Source organism: Heterodontus francisci, chromosome 5 (genome assembly GCF_036365525.1).
Source record: "Heterodontus francisci isolate sHetFra1 chromosome 5, sHetFra1.hap1, whole genome shotgun sequence".
Classification (NCBI taxonomy): Eukaryota; Metazoa; Chordata; class Chondrichthyes; order Heterodontiformes; family Heterodontidae; genus Heterodontus; species Heterodontus francisci.
Genome location: NC_090375.1, coordinates 148,397,634 through 148,415,016, shown reverse-complemented (window position 1 = coordinate 148,415,016; position 17,383 = coordinate 148,397,634). Strand labels below are relative to the sequence as shown.

Here is a 17,383-nt window from a genome sequence, read left to right as displayed (position 1 = left end):
TGCTTCTTAGACGTGTGAGGCAATGATATTAAAAAGTTTCCTTATTAAATAAATCAGGAACATTTTTAAGTAAATATGTAATTTACTATGAAGCGATTTGAACAAATACTTTGCTTATTTTTGAAAAGAAATTGTGAGGACATGGTATTAGGAATATCATCATCGGTCGATCATAGTTGGAGCTCCTGCTACTGTAGTCCATTTTAAAGCAAGGACTTGGAGACTGGTGTTCTATTTTAGGTTGTCTCTGGTTGCTTTTTTATTGTTATATGTTACATCAATTACAGAGAATTTTACAGCACGACTAAATATGCAGCCCAACGAGTATATGCTTCACACGAGTCTCATCACACCCCTCTTCATCTCACCATATCAACATATCCATATATCCTTTCTCCCTCATGTACTTACTTAGCTTCCCCTTAAATGCATCTATAATATTTGCCTCAACTACTTCAAATAGTAGCGGGTTCCACATTCTAACTACTCCCTGGGTCAGGAAGTTTCTCCTGAATTCTTTATTGGATGTTTGTGACTACCTTGTATTTCTGGCCCCTAGTTTTAGATTCCCTCACAAATGGAAACATCTCTGTCTGCTCTATCGAACCCCTTCATAATTTCAAACACCTATATCAGGTCACTTCTTAGTCTTTTCTAGAGAAAAGAACCTTGTCCTGTCATTTTTTTTGATGATGACAACCTCTCAGTTCTGGCATCGTCCTTGAAATTGTTTTTACACTTTTTCCAGTGTTTGTGTATCCTTTGTAGTTGGAAGAAACCCTTCCCGGGTTTCCCGGGCTTTCTGGAAGTCACCAGTGAAAGTATAGGGGCTCTGCAAAATGGAGAGTTGTTTGGAAACTGAAGGAACTGCAAATCTGGGTAAAAGGGAGTAAAGTGTCATAAATAACTAGGTGAGAAAGCATTAAAGAGTGAACTCTTATTTCTGTAGCTCCTTTAAAGACCTGAGGACATTCCTAAGGGCTTTGCATCAAATTAAGTGTTTGTGTTGTGTGTAATAAAAACAAAAAAATTACTGGAAATACTCAACAGGTCAGGCAACATGTATGGACAGAGAAACAAAGTTGATGTTTCAGATTGATTTCCGTTCATCAGAACAATTCTATTCTAACTCTGTTTCGCTGTCACAGGTGCTGCCTGACCTGAGTATTTCCAGCATTTTCTGTTTTTATTTTAGTTTCCAGCGTCTGCGATATTTCATTTTTCTACTAGTGAAGTATAGTCACTGTGTTGTAGGAAACACAGCAGGTTCAGCTGTGTTTTAAGAAAGCTGTAAAGCTGTAACGGTTAAGGGCTGCACATGAATTTGAGTGTAGGGTTGCGGGGGGGGGGGGGTTAAAAACCGAGGAAATTGACAGCACATTGGGAAGCTGGCTCTAACTCATCAATTTCTGCATTTAACTGCAGCATGTTAGGTGGAGTGTGCACAAGCCCCTCAGGAGAGGCGATTTGCCAATTTCAGTATCTTAATCATTCACTTGCTGTGATATTAACTTGGCTTTTGCACTTTATCTGTGAATCCACGGGTTTCCCGGGCTTTCTGGAAGTCACCAGTGAAAGCAAAGCAGGGACACAGTGGCAACTGAGGGGTCAGAAGACATGACATGGAAAAATTCCAATAAGTACTGAAACTTCACAGCTGCTTTCTTGCCTGCTTGTGCTGAAAGGTTTCTTTACACACTTTGGAGATTACGTTTACAACTTTGGAGGTTACTTTGACAACTTTGGAGGTTTGTGCATCTGATCTATCAGATCAACATGGGTTCTGCTTATGTTGCGTTATTTTGGATCGCAGCTGAAGAGCAGGAGCAGCAACAGGCTGCTCCTCAGACCTGCTGCTTCACAGGAGAGAGGGGATCAACAGAGAGGTGCAGCTCGCAGGAGGCCTTACCCAACACACAGGGTCTACAGGCAGAGGACAAGCTTCTTGACATGTGGGAACACCGATGCCTCAGGAGACCCAAGATCTTGAATCAGGTGGTGACAGACATTTGCAGCCTGTTGGTACAAGACCTGCTGACACGAAGACACGGCCATGCTTTACCAATGGCTGTGAAATTCACTACTACCCTCAACAACTTTGCCTGGGCAGTTGCCATGATGCTTTCATCCTGCGGTAGCCGACCTAGCCCTGATCTCTTCACACCTTGAAGCAGCCTTATTGGCTGGGTGCTCAGCGACAAAGGATACCCACTTAAAACATGACTGATGATACCTGTGAGGAACCCAACCAATGAAACTCACAACATTTAAGAAGTATTTAGATGAGCACTTGAAACGCCATAGCATACAAGGCTATGGGCCAAGTGCTGGAAATGGGACTAGAATAGTTAGGTGCTTAATGGCCGGCACAGACACGATGGGCCGAAGGGCCTGTTTCTGTGCTGTATAACTCTATGACTCTCTAGTAGAGAGAGAGCCACAGGGCAACCAGATGTGTCATTGAGTAAGCCACCGGCATGCTGATGATGCACTTTGGGTGCCTGGATGGATCTAGGGACACCCTCTGCATGCATCAGCCAGGGTCTCCAGACTGATCACAATGTGCTGCACAACATTGGACAGCAGTAAGGTTTGGATCTTCAAGAGGGACAAGGCACAGAGCCTCTTTAGATGATTCTGAGGTGGCGAACATGTTATGTGATGTGGCTTGTGCACTAGCAGGCTGCATAAATTGCAACCTGGGATGTCCTCATTATTGCAACGTTCATCTTTGATTGCACCAGTTCACCCATTTGACACTCACATTCAGAAGCCACTCTCCTGCCACCCATTATCTCCAACACTAAACCGTCCTGCGAACAATCAAACCCTTTCACATCCCCCATCGCTTGGTATTCATGTCTTACCATTCAGCACAAATGAAAAGGCCCTTCTAGCCAACAGCCAAAAATGGACAAGACATGAATGTGGTAGAAAGAAATAATATTCATATGAGTCAGAAATAAAACAAACTTATCAATCTAACATTGTGTAACACACCCATGTTCAGATTCTTGTGTAACTACAAATCTTGACTTTTCTTCTTTGTAACACTTCTGCATGGTGTAACCCTAGTGGCTTCAGCAGAGGTAGAGGCATGCCGCTCAGATGAGGAGGAAGTATAAGGGAATTGGGTATATACTTGAAAAGGAGGAAAATTGCTGGACTATGGGCCAAGAGCAGTGGATGCGACTATTTGGATAGCGCTCGCAAAGAGCTGACACAGACACAATGGGTTGAATGACACCTTTCTGTGATGCATGATTCTATGAGTCTATGATTCTTACATTACAATGGTGACTACACTTCAAAATTACTTCATTGGCTATTCAGAGCTTTAGGATGTCCTGACATTGTGGGAAAGTGCTGTATAAATGCAAGTCTGCCTTTCTTCATAAGCACAAATATGACCGCATTGCTTGGGTTTGCAGGTCCATTGGAACAGTTTGGATAGCTCTGTATCATGTATTAATATGTTAATCATGAATATTTAATATCCTTCTAAAATTGAAGCGCCAATTGCTAAGTTTTTTTAATAAGAGTTTTGGAAAAACAACTTCATGAAAAGAGGAAGCCAGGACTTCTGCGAAATAAGTTCGGTCAGTCCAAATCTAATCTGCAGAAAGTATGAGGCCACACTAAGTAGAACTCTGCATCATAGAATCCCACAGCACAAAAGGAGGCCATTTGGCCCATCGTGTTTGTGCTCTTTGAAAGAGTTATCCATTTCATTCCACTTCCATGCTCTTTCCCCATAGTCCTGCAGTTTTTTCCTCTTAAAGTATATGCCCAATTCCCTTCAGAATGTTCCTATGGAATCTGCCTCCACCACCCTTTCAGGCAATGTATTCCAGATCATCATAACTTACTGCATTTTTTAAAAAAAAGCTTCAACTCCTTTCTGGTTCTTCTGCCAAATACCTTAAATCTGTATCCTCTGGTTACCAAACCCCTGGCCAGTGGAAAGAGCTTCTCCCTATCTAGTTTATCAAAACCCTTCAAAATTGGAACACCTTTATTAAATCGTCCCTTAACCTTCTCTGCTTTAAGGGACAAAAAATCCTCTGTTTGCATATTTAGCACTAATTTAAGATTCTAGCCTGGATTTTTCAATTGGAGTTGTAAAGGCTATTAAATGGCAGAATAATGATGTTGCAGTCAGTCCTCAATCCTTGGGTTGAAGTGAATTGTCTAAGTTGTGAAAGGAGGGGGGTGGGTGGGTGGTGGCAGTGGGAATGAGACAGCTCCCTGGCCTTTCTTGTTTCTAATCTTGGAGCTTAGCATTGTCAGTTCTTTTGAAGAAAAAAATATTCCTTTCCCTAGCACAGTCATTCATCACTTCAATCCAGAAAAACATTATACAAAGGAGCAATGCCACGACGTCGATTAGTTGTCTTCAGTGAGTGCAATTTGTATAGATCTTGTTGATCGTGTTAAAACGATGCAGAATGCATTACTCACTATAGTAGCCATATGTTAATAAAATATTATTGCACATGCCTTAACAGGACACATGAGCTTAATGGTGGACTCCAGAAATTATAAATAGTTGGCCTGCCACTTTAATTTCCCCTAGGTGGAATCCTGGCAGGCAATCAATAATTCATGGTTGTCCTGGGATAACGGGAGTTCCTAAGTAATTGTCTTTGTGGTTTTAATGGAGTAAAACCTGGAAATTATCAGTTTATTTAGCTGTTGATTTTATTCTCTTAAAACGCAGGAGGAAGAAAGTGAAGAGGAGCCAAAGCTTAAATATGAAAGACTGGCTAATGGAGTGACAGAAATCCTGCAGAAAGATGCAGCAAGTTGTATGACTGTGCATGATAAGGTAGCCTTTTTGTTCCAGTAATTTTGAAGTGTAATTTTCAAAAAAAATTAATTTACCTAGTACAATCTTTAAGGACAATGAAGCATGCTACACAAATTATAGAGCTGTTAAAAGCTAAAGGTGAATAATTTAAAATCATATGCATAGCCTATCTATCTCATTGTGATTTATATCAAGCAGAGATGATTATATTTTGATAAAATATATGGGTTTCACACAATTCAATGTTCCGTATCTATTCAAAATTTTGTTCCCATTTTTCGCGTAGCCACTTTTCCTTTCTAAAACATCACATTTTCACAAGCATCAGTCTGTACCAGATGACTAATCGTCATGGCACCTGGTGCAGTCAAGCAGGCTTGTGCAGTGGAATAGTCATACCTAGTTATGTCTGCACACCTGATGTTTTATTAACCAGTATTGATTTTCTTTACCCGGGGGACTTTCTTCTTCCTGAAAAAAAAAGCAACCTTGCAGGGGCGAAAGACATTGCCGGGCTGAATTTGTAATGAGTCTCTTCTTCCTTTCTCCTCTTTAATGCAGGTTCATGTTAAGTGCCTGAATTTAATTTTCAGTTTAGCAATTCCATCTTGATAAATCCTTTTTAAACCTCAAGTTAATGGAAGGTTATTTTTTAGATGGTGCTGGTTGACTGACATGCTTGGTAGTGCCTGTAAATATGAGCATTTCATTAGAGCCTCCAATCAAGCATGCTCAGATGCACAGTGAGACTGTAATTTGAGTTGCCCCAGAATTTGGTTAATGCATTGAACTCAAATGTATTGATTCTCTGTTTACTATTCCATTTTTTTAAAGTCAAGAAGGTTTAAAATGATGCTTTATGGGCTTGTTAAAATCCTGAATGTTTGGTTATGTATTTTAATTTTTTCTCAACCATTCCCAGAACTCTGCATTTTCAGCTGTTTGGAATCTTTACATTTATTTTACACAGCTATAACTCGGTCCTCGTTAAACAATGCCTCAAATATTTCCCCGTCCTTGCGGTGCATGTGTATCTTCCACTTGTTTTAATGCTACACTTCTAATTAGCTGCCACAGTTCATCAGTGAGTGTGCACAAGCTGCAAACAATTTGCTGTCAGTGGATGAGACTTCCTCGTGACTCATTTTGACAGGTAACCAGTACTTGCACAATTGTATTGCCCCACAAGCCTCATTTTGAGTAAAGATGTCACTGACTTGAGAAGAAAATGTTTCCTTTTTTTTTGTGAGGCAGGTACACATTGCTGCAGTAATTAGAAAAGAAACACCAATTATGAAACAGCAAAGCGATGTTTATTTTTAAAGGAACATCATGTATAAACAGAATTATAGCTATATGCTGGGAAACACACTTCCAGCCACAGTGTATGTAAGGCAACAAAATTGTACTGTGGAAGGAACATGAGAGTATAAAGAATTGCTGTGATTATACTGTGGTTTCTAAATTTCTTTAGCTCTGTATACAAATAATCTGAAGGGTTTGGAATTTAAAAGCATACTAAAATGGGCAAATAGATTTTTTTTTTATTCTGATGATTTGATTTTAAGTGTACTGGGGAACTACAGGACAATGAATATACAATGTGCTCTCATTCATCATCTGTTTTCAAGCTTGTGTGATAGATAATCTTGGATATAGTGAGAAGAATGCACTAATTCAAATACAGCCTTTGTTTGTAAGTGCTTTGATCAGGGACGACTTGAATGCACATGCTGGAATTGAGAGAGGTTTTCCACTGCAGATGAGTTAAGGATTGGAGGCTTTTTATGGACCCCTTTTATTTCATGGAGTCCTTTCAAAGAAAAAGTGGTTGTGCAGTGCCCTGGAGCTGCTAGTGCTTGAATCTGTTCCATCTCCACTATGGTGTGGACTTGCCACCACTAGTGGAAAAACAATCATACATGCAGGCTTTACACCTGCACAGATGCCTGGAAGCTGGTGATCAAGCATATGTCGTAACGCAGCAGCAGCATTACATTATATCGCCAGCTCCAGAGTTGGGGCAGTCGCTATTGGCAGTGTTGTAATATAACGTGGGTATCGAATATCGCCTTGTCGGACAGAAACAATGTATTGACGCCTCCGTTCCCGTATTATGTAGAGTCATAGAGTCATTTACGGCATAGAACGAGGCCATTCGTGCAGAGTTCATGCCGCTCTCCATGGAGCAATCCAGTCAGTCCCACTCCCCAGCTTGATCCCTGTAGCCCTGCAATTTTATTTCCTTCAAGTGCTCATCCAATTTCCTTTTGAAATCATTCATTGTTTCTGCTTCCACCACCCTCGTGGGCAGTGAGTTCCAGGTTATTACCACTCGCTGTGTTTAAAAAAAACAAAGTTCTTCCTCACATTTCCCCTGCATCTCTTGCCCAAAACCTTCAATCTATGTCTCCTAATCCTTGTGCCATCAGTTACTGGGAACAGGTTTTCCTTGTCTAACTTATCTTAGCCTGTCATAATCTTGTACATCTCTATCAAATCTCCTTTGCTCCAAGTAGAACAACCCCAGCTTTTCCAGCCTAACCTTGTAACTAAAATCCCCTATCCCTGGAACTATTCTGGTAAATCTCCTCTGCATCCTGTCAAGGACCCTCACAGCATTTCAACAGTGTGGTGACCAGAGCTGGATGCACCATTAGAAAGGCACCATTAAATATGTATTGCCTCACCCTATCCCTTCTGTCAAAATGCATCATCCCTCACTTGGCTGCCCATTCTTCTATTTATGTCCTGTTGCAGGGAATTCATATCATCCTCACTGTTTGCCACCCCTCCAAGTTTGGTATCATTGGTAAATATTGAAATTGTACTCTGTATTCCAAGATCCAAGTCATTTATATATAGCAGAAAAAGCAGTGGTCCGAGCACTGACCCTTGGGGAGCACCAATATCTACCATCCTCCAGTCTGAAAAACAACCATTTACCATGGTTCGCTGTTTTCTGTCCTTAAGCCAATTTTTATCCAATTGGGCACTGACCCTCCTATTTCATGAGCCTTAGTTTTGTTAACCAGCCTTTTATGTGGTACTTTATCAAATGGTTTCTTAAAATCTGTACGGACAACATCCATTGCTTTCCCTTCATCAACCTTCACAGTTATTTTATCAAAAAAATTCAATTGGATTAGTCAAGTATGATTGCCTTTTACAAATCCATGCCGGCTATCCTTAATTAACTCTAACCTCTCCAAGTGCCTGTTGTTTTTTTCCCTGATTATTGTTTCTAAAACCTTAGCCACCACTGATGTTAAACTAACTGACCTGTAATTGCTAGGACTGTCCTTACACCTTTTCTTGAATAAGGGTGTCACATTTACCATTCTCTAATCCTCTGGCACCTCCCCCATATCTAGGGAAGATTGGAAGATTATGGCAAGCCTTTCCACTGTCTCCATCCCCACTTCCTTTAGCAACCTGGGATGCAAGCCATCTGGACCAGGTGACTTATCTATCCTAAGCATAGCCAGCCTTTCTAGTACCACTTCCCTCAATTTTTATCCTGTCCATTGCTTCTATTCTCTCTGCTTCTACTAATATTTTGTCACATTCCACTTAGTAAACACTGATACAAAGTACTCATTAAGTATTCTAGCCTTGCCCTGTACCTCTAAGCATATATTACCATCTATGTCCCTAATAGGTCCCACTCCACCTCCTACTACCTGCTAACTATTTACATGCCAGAAGATTTTTGGGTTCCCTTTTATGTTAACTGCCATTCTATTGCCAGTCTAATTTTCCTCTTCACCTCCCCTCTCAACTTAATGTATTTGGCCTGGTTCTCACTTGAAAAATTCATCTGATATGCATCATACACCCTCTTTTTTTGTTATATTCTCTATCCCCCTCGTCATCCAAGGAGCCCTATTTTTTTGGTTCCCCTACCTTTCGCCCTTGTTGGAATCTACTTGGCATGCGTCTGGATGATTTACACATCATTCCAGAATTGTAACGAGGCAAGTGCAGAAGTTTCATTTTTATATGAATCGTTTTGGAATAACAGTAAAGGTATCTGTGAGCTTTTTATGTGAAGCAAAGTAAATGGTTCCTATCGATAGAAGTGAATCAGGATTGCATATAGGGTAAATATATTTTACCGTACTGCTGTTTTGTTTCAGTTTTTGGCACTGGGGACACATCATGGCAAAGTCTATTTGCTGGACGTTCAGGGGGATGTGACACAACGTTTTGACATTGTAAGTATAATGTGGTACTGTTACAAAAACTGCTAGTGAGACATTTTTTCATTTCTGTGCTCACTTTGAATTGTTTTTCTCCTACCGATCTTTTATGACCCCTGCTGTTCTGGTACCACCTGAATGTATATAATTTCATCCCTTCTCCCACATTCCCTTTGAAAGGATGAGCAAGCAACCTGCTCTGAGGTCTCTTCCCGTACTTCTCCAGAGCTGGCCACAAGAAGCTTCTTGAGAGAGGTCCAGGTCGACTGCCCTTTTCAATTATTTTTCATTGCTTCTTTGCTCCCCATCTGACCCTTTAACAGTTCAACAGAGACTAGGGGCTGAATTTTATCGGTCCCACTGATATGGGTTTGGAGACGGTGGGGGGGGGGGTCCCCACAGAATTGCAATGGGAGGCCAAAGCCCATTGCCTCCCCATCGCAATGCAATTTTGTTGGGGGCGGGATAGGCTGATGATGGCCTTCCTGCCCAGAGGCCAGTTGAGGCCCTTAAGTGGCCTATTAATGGCCACTTACTGCTGCCACTAGGATCTAACCAGTGGCGGGTTGTGGGCCTCTGCTACGCAGGGAGGTCACCCAGTAAAACGAGGCAACCACCCTGCAGGCTGGTGGGGGGGTGCGGCCCTCTTTCATGGGCAAAATGTGGCCCACGGAAGGCATCTGCTGGGGAAAACGCCTACCCCCATAAACCCCCTTCTCTCTGCACTGAACACTACCGCCATCCACCCACCCCCACCCCATCCCAACGCCAGGGCCTGCCATCTGGCCCTGGCGACCTCGCCTCACCCACCTTGCATCAGGGCTCCAGTGCTGGGCCTGGGTCCAAGGCCTCTTGCACTACTGGCAATGGCCACCACTCCCAGTCACCTTGCCAATACTGTTGAGCTTCTGGCCCTGTGATTGGTCGCCAGCTCTTCGAGGTGGGATCCCTGTGTTTAAGGGGCGGGGATCCTGGTGCCGGGCTATTAATTGTGCCAGCACCGTAGAATCACTCCGGGGGCTCCAGCTGGTCGAGGCAAGATTTCCCCCCGCTTTTTCAGCCCGGCGCCAGAAGCTCCTCCATGGGCACAAAATTCAGCCGCAGGAGTGGGCCAGGTGAAGGTTTGAATCAGTGCCTTATTCCACCAATGTGCTACAGGTGCTTCATTATTGGACTGCCATTAGGTGTGTGATGTTAACCTAAGGCATAAATATTTTAAATACTGTCTTTTCTCCTCCTTTGATACACTCCTTAAATCCTACCTGTTTGACCAGGCTTTAGGTCACCTGTGCTAAAGTCTCCTCCTTTAGGTTTGTGTACATTTTTGTCTGATTACACTCCTAAGAAGCACTTTGGGGTGGTTTATTACATTAAAGGCCCTATATAAATGCAACTTCTTGTTGTCAGATACATGCTGTGTATCTTCCACTACAAGGATCAGGGTTGTGTTTGTACAATAAAGCAAAAGCAAAGTACTATGAAATCTGAAATAAAAGCAGAAAATGCTGGAAATACTTATCAGGGCAGGCAGCATCTGTGGAGAGAAACAAGAATTAGAGTTTCAAGTTGATGACCTTTCATCTGAACTGGTTTTTATTTCAACTTGTACAAACTCATTTCATGTATGAGGTTTGGAACAGCAAGTCAAAGATTTTGGTTTCAACTTTGACCGGGAGTGTAAAAATTGGCTGTAGTGAATTGGCCACTCATTATATGGTCTGCCCAATTTTCTTTTCCATTCCATGTGGGACCTTGCTATGTGCAAATTGGCTGCCATGTTTCCTACATTGCAACAGTGACTTCACTTCAAAAGTACTTCATTGGTTGTAAAACACATTATAAATACATGTTTCTCTTTAGCTGAAATGTTAACTATGTTCATCATGTAGGATATCAGACTAAATTTGGATTTATTTCTCTGGCTTTTAAATGAAGCTGTGGTATAATAGTATATAGGCAAGAAATGCATAAATTAGAAACTCCTCCTCTATGTTTGAGATGGTGTTACGACCGCTCAGGACAAAGCCCCCAATCAAAATATATGATTCTACTTGTGGTGGGAGGAAGGTATTGTCAATTCTGTCCCATCGCTCCACAGGTCGCATTATATTTCTTTAAACTTTCCAAATCGAAGAAAGCATTTGCTGAATTGAAACAATCTAGTAACCCCCGAATGAAGCGAACCAAACCAGGTATCTTTAAATATCGACAAATTAACGATTTAAAAAAGTAAAATTTTAAACACTACTAAGATAAACCAATATCTAAAGACCTTATAACTTATTTAAAAATCTAACTCCCGCATTCGCATACATATACTCAAACTAACAGTAGTTTGGTTCTTAATTAGGTGCCCAAAAAAATAGAAAAAACAATAAAGTCTTTTCAGATTATGCTTCCTGATGAATGGTCTTCTAATGCAACACAGTAAAGTTCACTTGCAGTCTTCCAAGATCCGATGAATCTGAAGATCCTTCCAAAGATAGGATTTCAGCAGTTCAGTTCAGCAGTTGTATTCAACTTTTTTCCAGTGACGAACATAGCAGATCAATGGTTTGTTGTGAAAGAATAAAAGCCTTTTTATATTTATTTCTTTAAGGAATTAATTTGGCTCGAAGCTTTTTAGAAGTTTGAGAGAGAAGCTACCCAGGGTTTAAATTGAATTAGAGAGCTCTCCTATTTCCTTCACATGCTGGAACAGTCTTGTCAACTGACTGCTGTTCAGTTTTTTTTTTGCCAGCTGGTTTCAAAGTCAAAATGGATACATTGAATCTCTGTTTTCTCTCTCTCTATGGTTTTTGCCTGGCAACCGGAATGCACTTTGGCTCTCAGTCCGGAGTGTACTTAAAGATGCACTGATCTCTTTACACTCTTCGTGGTGCACCACAATTTTCCCGAGGAGAGAAAATAAAACACACAGGACCGGGACAATGGTCATTGCCTGGCATCTGTGTGGCATGAGAGTCACTTGCCACTTATCAGCCCAAGACTGGATGTTGTCCAGATCTTGCTGCATCTGGACATGGGCTGCTTCAGTATCTGAGGAGTCGCAAATGGAGCTGGACACTGTGCAATTATCAGTGAACATCCCCACTTCAGACCTTATGATGGAGGGAAGGTCATTGATGAAGCAGCTGAAGATGGTTGGGCCTAGGACACTGACCTGAGGAACTTCTGCAGTGATGTCCTGGGACTGAGCTGATTGACCTCCAACAACCACAACCATCTTCCTTTGTGCTAGGCATGACTCCTAGCCACCTACTCCATCTCTCTCCCTGGCAATTGACTGGGGCTGAATCAGACTGTTTGCAACCTTGGTGTCATATTTGGAGTAGAGGAGATAAGAGATAGGGAGGGGTGAGGCCATGGAGGAATTTGTAACCAAGAATGGAAATTTTATAACCCAGGCATTGCTTAACCAGGAACCAATGTAAGCGAGGTGATAGGTGATCAGGACTTGGTGTGAGTTAGGACATGGGTAGCAAAGTTTCGAATGACCTCAAGTTTATGGAGGGTAGAATGTGGGAGACCAGCCAGTGATGTGTTGCAATAATCAAGTCTAAAGTTAACAAAGGCATGAATGAGTGTTTCAGAAGTAAATAAGCTTAGCGAAGATCAGTCAGGCAATATTACAGAGGTGGAAATAGTTGTTCTTAGTGATGACGTGGATATGTGGTGGGAAATTCATTTTGGGGACAAAAGTTGCAACAGTTTCATGCAGCCTCAGACAATTGCCAGGGAGAGGGATGAAGTTATGGTGAGGGAACAGAGTTTGTAACGGGGACTGAAGAGAGTGGCTTTGGTCTTCATATTTATTTGGAGGAAATTTCTGCTCATCAAACACTGGATGTTGGACAAGCAGTCAGACAATTTAGAGACAGATGAGGGGTCAAGAGAGGTGGAGGAAAGGTAGATCTGTGTATCATGGAAACTGACACCATGGTTTCAGATGATGTTGCCGAGGCACAGCATGTAGATGAGGAAATGGAGGGGGTTCAAGTAAGACCCTTGGGGAACACCAGACCTAATGATGCAAGACTGAGAAGAGAAGCTGTTGCAGATGATTCTGTTGCCTCGATTAGTTTGTACCTATTTGTCGCAGCCAGTGCGGTCCCACATAGCTGGACGACGATGATGGAGTGGCGTTGCAGTAAACCTTTGTCGCCAACCATGCCAGAGGCTGAGACAGGATGAGGAGGGATAGTTTACCTTTGTCACAGTCAACGAGGATATCATTTTTGACTTTGGTAAAAGCCCTCTTGGTACTGTGCCTCAAAAACATAAGATAGGAGCATGTGTGGACCATACTGCCCCTCGAGCCTGCTCCGCCATTCAATATGATCATGGCTGATCTGCCTCAACTTCACTTTCCCACCTGCTCCACGTATCTCTTGATTCCACGAGAGATCAAAAATCTGTCTATCACAGCCTTGAATATACTCAAGGATGGAGCATCCACAGGGCGGCGCAGTGGTTAGCACCGCAGCCTCACAGCTCCAGCGACCCGGGTTCGATTCTGGGTACTGCCTGTGTGGAGTTTGCAAGTTCTCCCTGTATCTGCGTGGGTTTCCTCCGGGTGCTCCGGTTTCCTCCCGCATGCCAAAGACTTGCAGGTTGATAGGTAAATTGGCCATTAGAAATTGCCCCTAGTATAGTTAGGTGGTAGGGAAAATATAGGAACAGGTGGGGATGTGGTAGGAATATGGAATTAGTGTAGGATTAGTATAAATGGGTGGTTGATGGTCGGCACAGACTCGATGGGCCGAAGGGCCTGTTTCAGTGCTGTATCTCTAAACAAACCCTCTGGGGTAGACAATTCCAAAAATTCACAACTCTCTGAGTGAAGAAACTTCTCAGCTCAATCCTAAATGATCAACCCTTTATCCTGAGGCTGTGCCCCCGTGTTCTAGATTTCCCCAGCCAGGGGAAATAACCTCTGTGTCTACCCTGTCAAGCCCTTTCAGAATCTTCTATGTTTCAATGAGATTACCTCTCATTCATCTAAACTCCAGATAGTATAAGTCCAGTTTACTCAGCTTGTCATCATAGGACAACCCTCTCATCTCACTGACCAATATAGTGAACCTTCATTGTACCACTTCCAAGGCAAGTATATCCTTCCTCGCATATGGAAACCAAAACTGCGCATAGTACTCCATGTGTAGTCTCACAAAGCCCTATACAGTTGTAGCAAGACTTCCTTGTTCTTGTACTCCAGTTCCCTTGTAATAAAGGCCAACATGCTATTTGCCTTCCTAATTGTACCTGCATGCTAGCTTTCTATGTTCCTTGTACAAATAAACTCAAGTCCCTCCGAACATCAACATTTAAAGGTTTCACGCCTTTTAAAAAATATTCTGCTTTCCAGTTCTTAATCCCAAACTGAATGATCTCACTTCCCCACATTATCTGTCACCATGTTGCCCACTCAATTAACCAGTCTATATCTCTTTGCAGCTTCTTTGTGTCCTCCTCACTGCTTACATTCCCACCTAACCTCGTCTTATCAACAAACGTGGATGCATTACTCTCGGTCCCTTCATCTAAGTTATTAATATGGATTGTAAATAGCTGAGGGGGCGGAAACCCAATTGGAGTGATTCAAACAAGAATTTGTAAGAAAACGGGCATGTTTTTGGGAGATTATAACATATTAAAGGACTTTGGAGAGGAAAGGAAAGTTGGAGATGAAATGGTAGTTTGCAAGACCAGAGGGTTCAATGGTGGCTTTTTTTGAGGAGGGGGCGATGATGGCAGATTTCTCATAGAATCATAGAATGGTTACAGCACAGAAGGAAGCAATTCGGCCTGTTCTGTCCATGCTGGCTCTGTACAAGTGCAACTCAATTAGTTCCACTCTCCCATCCTTTCCCTGTATCCCTGCAAATTTTTTCTCTTCAAGTTCTTATCCAATTCCCTTTTGAAAGCCATGATTGAATCTGTCTCCACCACGTTCTCAGGCAGTGCATTCCAGATCCTAATCACTCGCTGCGTAATAAAGTTCTTCCCCATGTTGCTGTTGGCTCTTTTGCCAATCACTTTAAATTGGTGCCCTCTGGTTCTCGACATTTCCACCAATGGGAATAGTTTCTCTCTATCTACTCTCCAGACCCCTCTTGATTTTGAACACTTTTATCAAATCTCTGCTCAACTTTCTCTAAGGAGAGAATTCCCAGCTTCTCCATCCTGTCCATATATCTAAAGTCCCTCAACCCTGGTACCATTCTCGCAGATCTTTTCTGCACCCTCTCTAAAGCCTTCGCATCCTTCCTCAAGTGCGGTGCCCAGAGTTGGACACATTTGAGGCTGAACCAGTGTTTTATACAGGTTTATCATAACTTCCTTGGTTTGATACTCTATAGCTCTGTTTACAATGCCCAGGATCCCCAATGCTTTATTAACCACTTTCTCAACCTGCCCTGCCACCTTCAATGATTTATGCACATATACCTTCAGGTCCCTTTGCTTCTGCACCCCCTTTAGAATTATACCCTTTATTTCCTTGCCTCATTCTTTCTACCAAAATGTATCACTTCACACTTTTCTGCATTAAATTTCATCTGCCACGTGTCCGTCCATTCCACGAGCCCATTATGTCCTCTTGAAGTCCATCACTCTCCTCACAGTTCATAATACTTCCAAGTTTTGTGACATCTTCAAATTGTATCCTGTACACCCAAGTGTAAGCTATTAATATAGATCAAGAAAAGCAGTGGTCCGAGTCCTGGCCCTTGGGGAAACCCTACTATGTATCATCTTCCATTCCAAAATCAATGGTTTGCCAGTACTCTGTATCCTGTCACTCAGCCAACTTTGTATTCATGCTGCCACTGTCCCTTTTATTCCATGGGCTTCGGCTTTGCTGGCAAGTGTGTTATGTGGCACTTGTATCAAATCCCTTTTGGAAGTCCACGTGCTCCACATCAACTGCATTCCCCTCATTAACCTGCTCTGTTACCTCATCAAAAAACTCAATCAAGTTAAACACAATTCATCTTTAACAAACCCATGCTGGCTTTCCTTAATTAATCCACATTTGTCAAAGTGACTGTTAATGTCCCTGATTATCATTTCTTAAAGCATTCCCATCACCGAAATTAAACTGACTGGCCTGTAGTTGCTGGGTTTATCCTTGCACCTTTTTTTGAACAAGGGTGTAACATTTGTAATTCGTTAGTCCTCTGGCATTACCCCTGCATCTAAGGAGGATTGAAAGATTATGGCCAGTACCTCCGCAATTTCCACCCTTACTTCCCTCAGCATCCTTGAATGCATCCCATCTAGTTCTTACGAACATGCGAATTAGGAGCAGGAGTAGGCCACTCAGCCCCTCAAGCCTGCTCCACCATTCAATAAGATCATGGCTGATCTGATTATAACCTCGACTCCACATTTCCGCCTACCCCCGATAATCTTTCACCCCCTTGCTTATCAAGAATCTATCTACCTCTGACTTAAAAATATTTAAAGATTCTGTTTCCACTATCTTGTGACTTATCAACTTTATGTACCCCTTTGTCAATTTTTATCAATTTTAGCTCATCCAGTGTCTCAGCTACTTTCTCTTTCATTATAGCTTTGGCAGCATCATCTTCGTTTGTAAAGACAAATGCAAAGTACTCATTTAGTACCTCAGCCATGGCCTCTGTCTCCATGCAGAGATCCCCTTTTTGGTCCCTAATCAGCCCCACCCCTCCTCTTACTACCTTTCTCCTATTTGTATGCCTTTATATGCCTATAGAAGACTGTTTTAAGGTGAGGGGGCAGCTGACATAGGAACCAGGAGGGAAGTTGAGTGGTTAGCACTTTAGTAGGGATAGGTTTTAGAGAGCAAGACGTTTGTCTCAAGGGCAAGATGAACTCGGAGAAGGAATGAGGTGAGACAGAAAACCAGGGAAAGATGCAAATTCCAGTTTAAGGCAAGGGGAAACCTTGGAAGTAGGTAGGCCAGTGGGCTAGGGGAAGGGAGGGAAGTAGCAGAGGCAGCTGATCAGATGGTCTCAATGTTTGTAACAGAGAAGGTCCATTAATTCATTGCACTTACTGTACGAGTTGAGGGTAGAGGAGGCGGGGAGAGTGCTTTAAGACAGTGGTTGGTCATGGAGATGAGAAGCTGGTTGTTATCTTTGCCTTCCTGGATGATATTTGAAGAATAGTGGGCAGTTTTAATGATGGAGAGCACAGCCCAATTGTCATGAAGATCCCCACCTGCCAAGAATGAGACATATTAATTATGTCACATGAAAATCAATTTTAAACCGTTGCTGGACTGAAGAGATGACTTGTTTAAAGAAATCAGCAGTGGCTGGAAGAACATTTGCATACTAAGAGACAGTGCTTGGAGAGACAAAAGAATTGCTCACTGATTCAA

The 17,383-nt window shown here is 42.3% G+C and overlaps 1 protein-coding gene across 2 annotated transcripts in view; it reads left to right on the top strand.

The window, feature by feature from the left end:
* Positions 1-17,383, top strand: part of vps41 (VPS41 subunit of HOPS complex) — a 197,715-nt gene that overhangs the window by 21,821 nt on the left and 158,511 nt on the right. For both annotated transcript variants that reach the window (XM_068032225.1, XM_068032224.1), the window contains exons 3-4: positions 4,721-4,828; positions 8,950-9,027. In XM_068032225.1, the coding sequence (XP_067888326.1) occupies positions 4,721-4,828; positions 8,950-9,027 (186 nt within the window). The remainder of the gene's footprint in view (positions 1-4,720; positions 4,829-8,949; positions 9,028-17,383) is intronic.